General features: G+C 39.1%; 1 protein-coding gene across 17 annotated transcripts in view; it reads left to right on the plus strand.

Annotated features, from left to right (window-relative positions):
* Positions 1-12,724, plus strand: part of PKP4 (plakophilin 4) — a 961,933-nt gene that overhangs the window by 834,090 nt on the left and 115,119 nt on the right. For 16 of the 17 annotated variants that reach the window (XM_049712690.1, XM_049712689.1, XM_049712685.1 and 13 more), the window contains one exon: positions 12,376-12,488. The exons of the other annotated variant lie outside the window; for it this stretch is intronic. In XM_049712690.1, the coding sequence (XP_049568647.1) occupies positions 12,376-12,488 (113 nt within the window). The remainder of the gene's footprint in view (positions 1-12,375; positions 12,489-12,724) is intronic. 17 annotated transcript variants of the gene reach the window in all.

Here is a 12,724-nt window from a genome sequence, read left to right on the forward strand (position 1 = left end):
AGGCAAGTAAATTAGTGTGAACAATAAAAATAATGTAATGAAGTCTGGCACCTTTTTCTAAGAACTTTTTTCTTTTTCTTTGTTTTCTACTGAGAGCCATACAGACCTAACACAAGTAAAAAGTAACCTTATTTGTCCACTTTTTTTTTTTAACATCTTTATTGGAGTATAATTGCTTTACAATGGTGTGTTAGTTTCTGCTTTATAACAAAGTGAATCAGTTATACATATACATATGTTCCCATATCTCTTCCCTCTTGCGTCTCCCTCCCTCCCTCCCACCCTCCCTATCCCACCCCTCTAGGTGGTCACAAAGCACCGTAACTTGTCCACTTTTTTAGCTAAGTAAGGAAAATACAGCTATTGGGAACAACAAATTTTAAAATTAAAACAAATTTTAATCGCTTTTCTGTTTAGCTCACCTGTAGAAGAGCTGGATGTTAGGGGAGAAAGCAAGAGAGTCAGAGAAAAACAGAGGACACTGAGTATGGAAACACTGTGGACCTGAAAATAAGGATGGTCATGAGTCTAGATGCAGACACATTGACGTGCCCCAGTTCTGTCCTAAGGCTTTAATGTTTCCTGTAGGTTAGAGATGTCCTGTGGTTATCAATAATACATTGATTTTTCTTAACCTTATTTCTCAAGAACCCCAGGACAATTTCTGGAGGTTTAGAAACAAATGATGTTAGTGAAGCCATACAGGTAAAATGTAAAAATCGAAAAGTTAAAAAGGAAAAACAATTGAATACCACTTATACCTCTTGGGCTGGGTAACAAGACTTCTCAGGGAACCATTTAACTGACTAGGGCACAGCTCATAAATGTATATTCTTATTCTAGTTACCTCCTCGCTTCCCCACACTTTAGTCTTAAAATATCTGCGAAGCAGAAAGAACAGCTGTAGAAGTAAGCCTAGTAATTTAAAAAGTATAATCGTAAGACAAGCGCTACCTGCACTAGACAGTATTTGTTTTCTTTCCCCATTACACTTCATTAAGTTACTAACCAAACCTTAAATTAATCATTTTGAAAATTAGCCTCTTATTCCCTAGCGCTATTTATTAGACCTACTGAAGAAAGGAAGATTCAGTTTTGCCTTGTTTTTGTTTCTCTTATCCTTTTCATATTCTTTGTTGTGTTTGCAACAACTAGTCCACAGAGAGGAAGTGGGAGGTTGGTCATTTATTCCTCTCACTTTTCCATTTCAGCAAATAATGATTTATATGCATTGTTATCATCTGCACAGTCAATTAGCTCTCAAATAAACATCTAACATTAGGTGATACGCATCGCTGGTCTTACTAATTTTGAAATATTTAGGTACTAGAAAACCAGATAAATTATTAATGTTAAGTCATTATTATTTTTCATAATTTCTTAATGAATTTTTTAAAAATGTCTAATCGGGCTTCCCTGGTGGCGCAGTGGTTGAGAGTCCGCCTGCTGATGCAGGGGACACGGGCTCGTGCCCCGGTCCGGGAAGATTCCACATGCCGCGGAGCGGCTGCACCCGTGAGCCATGGCCGCTGAGCCTGCACGTCCAGAGCCTGTGCTCTGCAACGGGAGAGGCCACAACAGTGAGAGACCCACGTACTGCAAAAAAAAAAAAAAAAAAAAGAACCTATTTGCCCATGTCACCATGAATAATATGAAATCCCTGATAGAGCTGATTTATTTTTTATTTTTTAAATTTATTTATTTATTTATTTTTGGTTGCGTTGGGTGTTCGTTGCTGCGTGCGGGCTTTCTCTGGTTGTGGCGAGCAGAGGGCTACTCTTCATTGCAGTGTGCGGACTTCTCATTGCGGTGGCTTCTCTTGTTGCGGAGCACAGGCAGAGCTGATTTATTGAAAGAGCAGTCAACAAAATTTAGGGAAACACAGGTTCTAGTTACAGCTCTGCCTTCATATCGCTCTGTGACTTTAAAGGTAGCAAATCGTTTTGTACCACTGATTTTTCTAATTTCCCTTACCTACGTTGTAAGCATGTGATTATTACTACATTTGAAATGCTTCAAGAGCCTCATAAAGGACCAACCATAATATATTATGCCTGTCATTATATAAAAATACTTAGGAATCAATCAGTTTAAAAATTTATGTGATTGATTATAACATACGAAATAAAGTGTACTGTGTAAAATCCACCCAGAATGAATTAGCAGGATTTTCTTGTCTTGGTCTTGTAAGAAGCTAGATGGATGAAATATAGATTTCACTGTTCTTTAAGGAGAATTCAGTTTAGTAAATGGAACACATGTAATGGCTAAGTGCTTTACCCAAGGGCTGGATAAAGGACTCTAGGCACGCGGGAGGGTGATATTTCAGGTGGATGGAGCAAGGTGAGAAAAAGCTCTGAGTGCTAAGTATAGGAAATTATGAATAGTTCTGTCCAGATGCATGAAGGGGAGTGGCAGGAGACTGAAAAAAAGGTATTTGGGGCAGACTGCCGAGGGTCTTAAAATAAGGCTGTGGTAACCGTACTACAGGTTGGGTGTGAAGGGCATGGTGTGCAGTGGTTAACACCATGGGGTTAGGAGTCAGACTGATGTGATTCAAATCTTGGTTTTGAATGACTTCAGTCAAGTCAGCCCTCTGTGAATGAGGGTAACCTTCATTCACTACCTTGCAGTCTGACTAAGAAGTTAACAACGTAATGCATGTTAAAGCTTAGCAGAGAGCCTGGAGTCCAGGAAACACTCAGGAAAGGATAGAGATTATTGATGAGTAGTATTATGCCCTCAACAGATTTATCTGGGAGAAATGTGAAAAGCAGAGTCAAGGCCCCTTGCCACCACGGTGGGGAGAAGACTTAGTGCAGGGTTATTACAATAGTCTAAAGTTAATGTGAGTCCGAATTAGGGTAGTAGTGGTGGGAATGGCAAGGATGGGAATGGATTCAATAGTGGTAGAGAGGTTGAGTGACAGGATTTGGGAAACCATTTAACGTGTGAGAAATGGGGAATAAGAGAAAGGGGAAAATGATGCAAAGATGAAAACACTTGCATTTTGAGTCTGAGTAAAAGGGGAATGGTGGTTCCATTTGGTTAGTGATTCTGGAACTTTTGTATGCATGAGAATCTCCTGGAGGTCCTGTTCAAGTACCAGTGGCTGGACCTGACCCCTTCTGGTTCAAAGAAGTTTCCAGGTGATACTGATGCTGCTGTTCAGGGCCCGTACTTCGAGGACCACTGCAGTGGAGAAATAGAAAACACAGGAGGCAGGGGGTGGTATGGCTAGATGTGAGCCATGGCTCATCCTTCAAGTAGAGATGCTTAATTCACTACCATCAAAATGCTTAGTTCACTACCATTGAAAACATCAGTTTGAATCTGATTAGAGATAGTGGATTTGGACATCACTGGTATACACAGGCCCATGCAATGTTCAGAGATTGCCAGGTAAGAGATTAAAGAGCCAGTGAGCTACTGGTGGGTAGACAAGTTTTTATAAAGCCATCGGTGATGCTGTAGGAAAGGCTTGAGCTTTTACCCGTTTGGCTCAGCCTTCTCTGTATGTGGCTCTAAGCAAAGCTTTCATTAGTGTGTTTTAATGTAAACCTCTCTTCATTTTGATTTCCTAATAAAGGAGCTTTGGTGACAGTTACAGATAAGAGCCTGAGGTTTAGAATATAGATTTAGAGCATCTGGTAAGCTTTGCCATTCTCTCTGCTTCATTAAAACTGAAGGATAGATATCAAAGCTAAAACCTGGTATAATCCTGTGTGGTTTGATAGTAGGATAAAACAATAAAGATCTGAATGTTGATCATCTCCTATTTGAATGTCAACTAGTATAACAAAAAATCAGATTGGTGGTTGTGTCTCATGTTTTTCTGTTATCTTAAAGAAGATCTAAATGTAAAAAACTGTGGGCATAGATTAGAGCAACTAATCCAGCAGTAGCATCCTAACAATCATTCCCTTCCTGTCTTCAGAGTGGTGTGAGGTCAGGAGTTTCCATTTAAAGGTTAACCCTTTGTGGTGACCAGCCCTTTGTAAATATTCAGCCTTGACCAAAGTAATTAAAATTTTGTTTTCCAACATGTAAGGTATATTTTTAATGTAGAATACAGGATAGTACCCCTTAGTTCAACCATCCCAAAATACAATAAAAATGAACTGAATTCTTATTTTATTTATTTATTTATTTATTTTGGCTTGTGGGATCTTAGTTCCCCAACAGGGGATTGAACCCACGCCCTCAGCAGTGAGAGCTCAGAGTCCTAACCACTGAACCACCAGGGGAATTCCCTGAGCTGAATTTTTACTGTTGACTAAGTTGTGTTCTGCAAGACAATATTGTTTCTTGAGATGTTAATAGTTATTACTTGAAAAAGAAAAGGTGTGGTTAGTTTCAATAAATCAAAGAATGGCCAGGTTATAGAAAGGTAAGCTGATATCCTACTGGTGGACGTCTGAAAACTTTTAATATGCTAGTGTCACTGTGAACCTCCAAGCTTTGGAATCTTCTGGGCAGCAGTTTTCAAACCTGCTTGAAGGTTTAAACCCCTATGGGAGAGTGGGACACTGGTATCTGAGAACACAGTTTGATTGAGAAAGGCAATGTTTCTTCTTAACAAAAGGATCTGGTCAGTACAGAGGGGTTAAACATCATATACTTAGCATTTTTATAATTAATTATATATGGTTTTTAGTGACTACCAAGTAGACTTAATAAAGACTTGTCAATTATTATGTAAACTGTGATAGAAGGTCAGGACATCTGATCACCTCTGCACTAGTGGATGGTTATTAAGATTGAGAGTTCAGGGACCCTTTCAAAATATGACTGCTTTGGTTTTGGTATCAGCCTAGATTTGGGAATGGAATCTGGGATGCTTTGAGGATTTCTTACTAGCTCTTAGATATTCATTTTTAAAGTAGTTCTCTAGGCCTGACTCAAGAGCATCAGATATATGATCATGACCATAATTTACTCATCTTTTTAACATGCAAAAGAGAAAAAATGCTATAGTATATCCTGATATAGGACATATACTGTGAAATTCTCTGCACCTTAAAAATCTAACATTATTATTCAGTGATGATTGATCTTTTAGTGATATAAAACTCTTTTACCATACTAAATTAGAAAGGTAAATTATTATTATTGGAAGATTTTTAAGCAACAGTGATTGAAATAAAAATTATTTCTTACGTAAGCACTGATTGTATCAAATAATGACCTTGTCAGTTTACTTCTTTCAGTCTAACCAGTACTCAGTACTTTCCTGCTGAGATGTATAGACATGGAAAGGTATGTTGACCCCTGGTGTGTTGTACATGTACTGTGATGTGAATGGGTTTTTAATACACAGATGAACATCTTTAAAAATTACATATTTTAATTTATATTAGGAAAATTATATAGAAGCATTAGAAACCAGGATTTCAGTGATTTAATGCTAGAATGATACTGTCTTGTCTTAAAAAGGAGTCAATTTAAAGAGAAATATTTACTAAAAGGTAGTATAGGTCAAATGGGAAGGAAACAGAGATTGAGGAGTCCTGAGGTCAGGAAGATGTTTTCTAATGAGAAGATTTAAGCATTAAACTGAGAGGAAACACTGACGATTTGGGAAAGAGGAGCAAGATCCTAGAAGAGGCAAGAGGGCATGGAGAGTCTGGCCTTAGACAGGAAGGGGACACTCCTCTACCAAGCCTGGAAGAGGACTGAGGACTAACATAAATGTGGGACAGGAAGTTGAGAGTGTCATCGCTAATGGCCTGATAGGAATGCCTACTGCTGTTTCTTAATTGTCATCGTCATAGTGGTGGTAACTATTGTAGCCACTCCTGAATTAGTGAATCAGTTAGAACAACTTGAAGTAAATAGATGCTAGTGATACAAGTGGGCAACTGTAGTTGTATGGCATGACCCCCAATGAGCTTTTGCACAAGTTTGGAAGAAGAATTGTTTCTAGCATCTAAGGCAAGAGGGAACACAGCATACTAATGTAAGAATGTAAGTGGACAAGACTTCCTTGGCGGTCCAGTGGTAAAGAATCCACCTTCCAATGCAGGGGACGTGAGTTTGATCCCTGGTCAGTAAACTAAGATCCCACATGCCACAGGGCAGCTAAGCCCACGTGCCACAACTACTGAGCTCACACGCCTCAACTAGAGAGCCCACGTGCCGCAAACTACAGAGCCCACGCGCTCTGGAGCCTGCGTGCCACAACTACAGAACCCACATGCCCTGGAGCCATGTGCCACAACTAGAGAAGAGAAAACCGGCACACCACAACTAGAGAGAAGTCCGAACACTGCAACAAAGAGACCGTGCCTCAGTGAAAGATCCCGCATGCCCCAGCGAAGATCCCTCATGCTGCAACTAAGACCCAATGCAGCCCAAAAAATAAATAAATAAATAAATCTTTTTTTAAAAAAAGAATGTAAGTGGGAATATGATTACAGATTCTACTGACAGGAGGACAGTGAGGAATATTATATACAACTTCATGCTAATAAGTAGAGGTAGTGAGGAACCAGGGGAAGGCCAGTTTCCTTCTCTGGAGCACCTCAGCTGTGGTATGAAGAATGCATAGTCTTCACCAGACAGAGTTCAGAAGAAGCAGTATTTTCAGGAAAGAACTACATTTCAATTAAAGTCTGTAGGTGGAGAGTCTTCTTAGTAACCCTGAGATGGAGAATATTCTAAGTAAAAGATGAAGAGTTTATAAACAATTTGCAAACTGGAACGAGGCTTCCATAGGGCACAGTTGGAAAGGGTCAGGAGATATGTCACTACTGGCCATCAGTGAGGCTTTAATGAAGGTGAGAGGGGCTAGGAGGCCACAAGAGGGTGAAGTATGCCCTGTTTTTAGTGCCAGCACCAGAGTCCTTGAAGCTGAGGTCTGGGATGGAGCGCTTCCTGCTTATTGAAGGAGATGGGAGTGGAAGGACCTAATGCTGGAAGCCTCCTGGGCTTCTGGAATCCAGTGGCAGGAGACATGACTAGGTATGCAGTATTATTTCTGTTTTAAAAAAACACTGAATCACCAGTTTAAGGTCGCATTTAGGACTGAGGTACCTGGAGTTTAGGTAGAGGTTTCACTCCAAATGAACAACAGGAACAGGTGGGTATGAAGAAGACCCAACTAGAAGTCTCAGAAATGGAAAACGTTGTCATTGGAAAAAAGTGAATAATAGATGAGATAAACTCTTCACGAGGCAAACAGAGAAATAGTGAATTGAAAGAAACACTGAGAAATTCTCAGAGAAATTAAGAGAAAATATGAAAAAGCTGTGGAGACTCCCATTTCTGGCATATTCAATACCCTAACCGGTCTCCCCACTGAAAGAAACTAAATACGTATACTGAATAAAGTATTTAAATTGTGTTTTTAAAAGCAAGGCTGAGCTGCCAAGGAAGTAAAGTACTCACAGAAACAAAAACCAAAATGAAAGTGAGACTCCTAAGCTAAGTAAGCAGTAAACCTGGCTTCCACCTTGAAAGTATGTGTCAAACCTAGGTGATCTTGAGCATGCCATTAGATGTCAAATGCCATGTGCCCTTTGAGGGCTGCCCAAGATGGGGAGTCTAATGGGATATCCCTTGCCCAAACATAAAACTTTACAGAGCAACAGCATTAGTACAAGGGTGTTGAGAAACCTGTCCCCCAGAAGAGGACAAGCTTGGGTGCTGGTAGTAGGGAGAAAGTATCCCCCTGAGAGTTTATGATACCTGTGAGAGAGGGTACCTAAATGGCCAATAAGCATCTGGAAAGATGTTGGTTAACAAGGAAATACAAAATAAAATAAATGCAAGGTAGCACCCCATGCCTATCAGATTACAAAGAAAGAAAGGAAGGGAGGGAGGGAGGGAGAGAAGGAAGGAAAGAGGGAGGGAGGGAAGGAGGGGAGGGAGGGAGGGAGGAAGGAAGGAGGGAAGGAAGGAAGGAAGGAAATTTAAGCCCCAAAATGCAAATCGGTATCAGTGAAAATGTACAGAAACTGGAGCCCTCATACACTGCTGACTGGAATGTAAATTGGTACAACTACTTTGGAAGGTAATTTGATAATCGTTATCAAGTAAACTTGAAGATATGCGTAGCCTTCAACCCAACAATTCCATGTCTATGTCTCTACTGGAGAGGTCTGGCACACGTGCACAAGATGATTTATACAGTGATGCTTATTTTGCAGTACGCTTCTAATTGCACAAAATTGGAAGCAACCCAAGGGTTCATCATTATAAGAACATATAAATATATTGTGCTGTAGTTGTACAATAGAATACTGTTGAGCAATGGAAATAAATGAACTAGATCTATGTGTACTGATACTGATAAATCTCAAAATCATATTATAATAAAACCAATCTGCAGAGCACTGAGTGTATTATACCATTGATATAAATTGTATGAGTATGCAAAACAATACTATATATTATTTATGGATCTGTATATATGGAGTAGTAAGAATATAAAATATTCATGTGAATATTAAACACCAAATTCAAGCTAATGGTTTCTTCCGGAGAGGGAAGAAGAGAGAGAAATAAGATCCAGGAAGAAGAAACCAGGGGATTCCATTGTATCTGTAATGTTTTATTTCTCAAAAAACCTGAAGCAAATGTAGCAAAACAGATTTGCTAGAGCTGGATCAGCTTTGCCAAAGCTCATTGTATTATAGTTTATACTTTTTCAGTACATTTAAAGCATCTCACAGTATTGAAAAATTAGGAGTGAGAGAAAACTTCTATCATTATATAGAAGGAATCCAAAAACAGTACTGTCCCAGGTTGGGTTCTCACTGGAGTGGAGTTTTGCATGCAGAATGTTTATTATAGATCAGCACTTGTGGAGGTGAGGGCAAGGAAAAGCAGGCTTGGGCAGGGGAGAGGTCCAAATACCATGCCAGACAGTCAAGCCCATGGAAAGCTCTGAAGCAAATCTGGATCCGGCTTTTATATTCTCACCTCAATCAGTGGCTGCATGCAGCCTGCCCAGAAGGGTACAACTTCCTTGGTCAAGGAGATTCTCTGCATCTGAGGGCCCCCTGAAGGCACTGACCACTGGGGTATTGAGTCCTTCCTTGGGCCTCCTCGGGCCATGCGTTTCTGTCTACCATACAAGATCATGCAAGTGAATCTTTGTTTCCTTCTATTCCCTTGACTCTCAGAGAATATTTATCAATATACTTACTGAGAGAGATGAGATAAATATAAACAAAAGCTTCCAAACGCATGTGAACTGACTCCACTTTTATAGCATGTTAGTAGGCTTGGCTTTCTTTCTAAGCTTGATTACGGTCTTGTTTGACAGAATTTAAGAGGAAATTGTCATGTACTAATCATTGGCAAATGCTTTTAACATTATTTCCTTGCTCTTCTCAAAGGATCCCCCTGTAATTTAGATGCCCAGTTTGGGATGCTGCAGTAAAGATCAGCCTTCACACACTATGTTTAGAGGATAAAATATTAAAATTTTAAATTTATGGATGGTATCACTGCATAATCATCTCAATGAGTGTTATTTTGGAAATCATTAGATGTGTTTTTATATGTAATACCATCTTCCTTGTCAGTCAGTCTAAGAAGCCAGTAGAGACAGAATTGTCAAATATTTATATCCTACTCATTCATCTTGGTGCCAGTCACATGTGGGAGTTTTATTTGTATTCTGTAGAAGTAGTATTAATAATTTTATTAAAAAGTATATATATATTTTACTTGTAAATATCCACAGGTATTAGATAACCTTTATAGATTCCATGCTTTACAGCTTCCTGAGAGTCTGCTTTGGGGGCTTTAATGATGTCATACTTGTGAGAAGTGTGGGCAAATAATGGATAAAATGGTTTTGATAAAAGTAGCCAGTGATGTTCAGTATTATGGGCTCCACAGCCAGGAGGGATACAGTGTAGACTTTACTCAGTTCATATGAGTGTTAAAGGAATTACCCAACTTCTAAAAAAAATGTAGCTGCATCGTGGGTACAGAGGCTCTTCTAGCAACTTGACAACTGTAAATGGTTTCTAGCAGTATGTCAGTCAGAGTTTCTAGTTGCAAGAAAAAGAGACTGACATGGCTAATTATGCAGGGGGGGAAAAGTGCTTATTAGGTGGTTATTAGTGAATTCCCACATTTGTTGCCAGGACTGGAGAACAAACCTTGAGACTAAACTCCCAGGAACAGTGTCCAAATCAAGTAAACACTGCCACTGCCACCAAGTATAAACATAGTTTGTGTGGAGGTCATTTCCATGTTAGAAACTTGACCTTGAGTCCTACTGCAGGGAGTACAGCAAGAAGGTGAAAGAAAGAGAGAAAACGAGCTTCATATTTTCTGATGTCACTGTCTTGGTTTCAGCATCCAAGTCACAGTCTGGCATCTATTCGGCAGAGCCAAAGTCATCTGTCTCAGCTTCTAAGGGAAGGAATTATGGGTCATTAAGTTCCAACCTGTGCCTTCAAGCAGGAAATTTCCCAACCATTTCCTTGAAAGGATGCTCAAAAGGCCATAGGCAGCTACAAATATGATTTTAAAAATCCACTAAAATGGTTTTTTTTTCTATGAATGGAAATTTTTTTAATGTTCTCATTTGAAACATGCCTCAATCCTACCCTGGTAACTTTTGGCTATTGCAAAATGAAGAAAACCCTCCAGCCCTCAATCCCTAGTAGCCACTGAGCTGAGAACACAAAAGTTATGTGATGGCTTGGGGAATATCTTGAGATGCACAGATGGTCCTTTCCTGGCCCAGCTTGATCCAAGCAGCCAGTCTTCCAGGAAAAGATGTGTATAATAAGACAATTGAGTAAAATAATAGAAAGAATGGAAGCGTATCACAGAAACTATGATGCTGTTTAAGGACAAAGAAAGACTAAGTGTGAAGTAAACATAATACTATTTGTCCTTAAAATCAATGATCTTAGCCTGGTACTGAATGTTGTGCAATTATTATCTATCTGGTCTTTTGTTGCCGAACATTTATCAAAAGCCTGTGGTCTAGGAAGTGTTAAGCAGATGTAGGCAGTGTCCTACTTACCCATTATGATCCTATTGTACGGCATTATTGGGCCAACTATTACTCATTCAGGCACTGCCCTATACGCCCACACCAACTGGGCTCATTAGAAAAGGACTCTCAATATCAGGAAGCAATAAGGAGTTCACGGACTGTTTCTTAAGAATTATTCTAGGAATAGTTTGTAGAATTTGCACGGCCAATGCTGTCAAGTAACTGCACATTTGCCTGACTCCGCAGGGAGTTAATACACTTTTCAATTAAATTGTTTTGTATTTTTGTTTGCATGACAAATGCACATTGTCATAAATAATATTTTGTTGTCAGTAATATTATTATTATAAACAAAACTAAGGTAGTTTTATTTCTGATTAGCTCCTAGACTTAGGGTTCATCTGTCTGGTATTTTGAACCAGGAGTCAGTGTCCAATTAAACCACTTACAGTTCAGCATTTGCTTTGAGTAGACTTGTAAGGAGTTAATATGGCACAAGGGAGCTTGAGGTGTTACTGGAGATGTTATTTGTGGCTTAAAGCCTTTAGAATATACTTGATTTGATTTATAGATATTTTATGGCATGGCCTGCTTTCTATTTATTAAAATCCTGTCAAGATAACAATGAGATAAGTACAAATAATGTTAAAACATTTCTCCTAGAATAGAATACTGGCCTTCATGATGCATCGTAGAATGTAGAATGTAATTTCTTGAGACAATCTTTCCAGCTTTTTAATACAATTTTCAATTCTATATTATGGCTCAGACTTTTTCATTATTTTTTCTCTTGTCCCTTCATGAAGTGACACATGAATGCATTTGTGACAATAGGAAAAAATGTGTATTATAGATAAATATAGAAAGACTTTTTTGTGGGGTTGTAATGATTTTTTTTCTTAACAGTGGAAAGGCTTTGTATCAAATATGGTCAAGTGATTCTCATTACAGGAATTTACTTCTTTTTTTTTTTAATGCTGTGCTAACATACAGTATGAGGGATGGAAGAATTGGCTGTTGAGGCCTATATTGGTTGGTGTGCCTCTAATGTAGGCACATCGAGTGAGGACTCTGCAGACCTTACTTTAATACATCACTGGAGCAAAAGTACTGTTTGAAGACCTCATTTAGAACCACCACCACCAACAGCAAAAAAGGCCAAATAAAGGTCTACATGTTTTCAGTTTCAAACGAAGACACATATTCTAGTGCCTTTAAGTTTGTAAAAGCTACAAATTAGTAGGTTGTTGAGGCCCACAGTTCTATTCAAAACCCTAATCTCGTAAGGCCACACTGTAGTGTTACATTACGGGCATGTTCCTGTGTTTCCTGTGACGTACATGAATTCATGTATCTGCCTAAGCAAACCTGGTGCCTTATATGCCTTCTATTTCCTTGAATCACAGGAGCTTCAGTTTCAGCGACTAACCCGAGAACTGGAGGTGGAAAGGCAGATTGTTGCCAGTCAGCTAGAAAGATGTAGGCTTGGAGCAGAATCACCAAGCATCGCGAGCACCAGGTACAGGGCCGATGGCTCTATTTTCTTACACGCCTTCAAGTCACACATTATTAAGTTGTCCTAGATGCAGCAAATGATGCTTTTAGTGTTGTCACTGTTAACTGGCCTTCCTGAAATGGATACCAAAAATGTCAATTTATTCTAATTTTGAGAAACCTCTTGTAATATTGATTATCTTTCAGTCCTGTGCTTGAAGTGTTTTTTTTTTTTTTTTTTAACATCTTTATTGGGGTATA

Source organism: Orcinus orca, chromosome 7 (genome assembly GCF_937001465.1).
Source record: "Orcinus orca chromosome 7, mOrcOrc1.1, whole genome shotgun sequence".
Lineage (NCBI taxonomy): Eukaryota > Metazoa > Chordata > Mammalia > Artiodactyla > Delphinidae > Orcinus > Orcinus orca.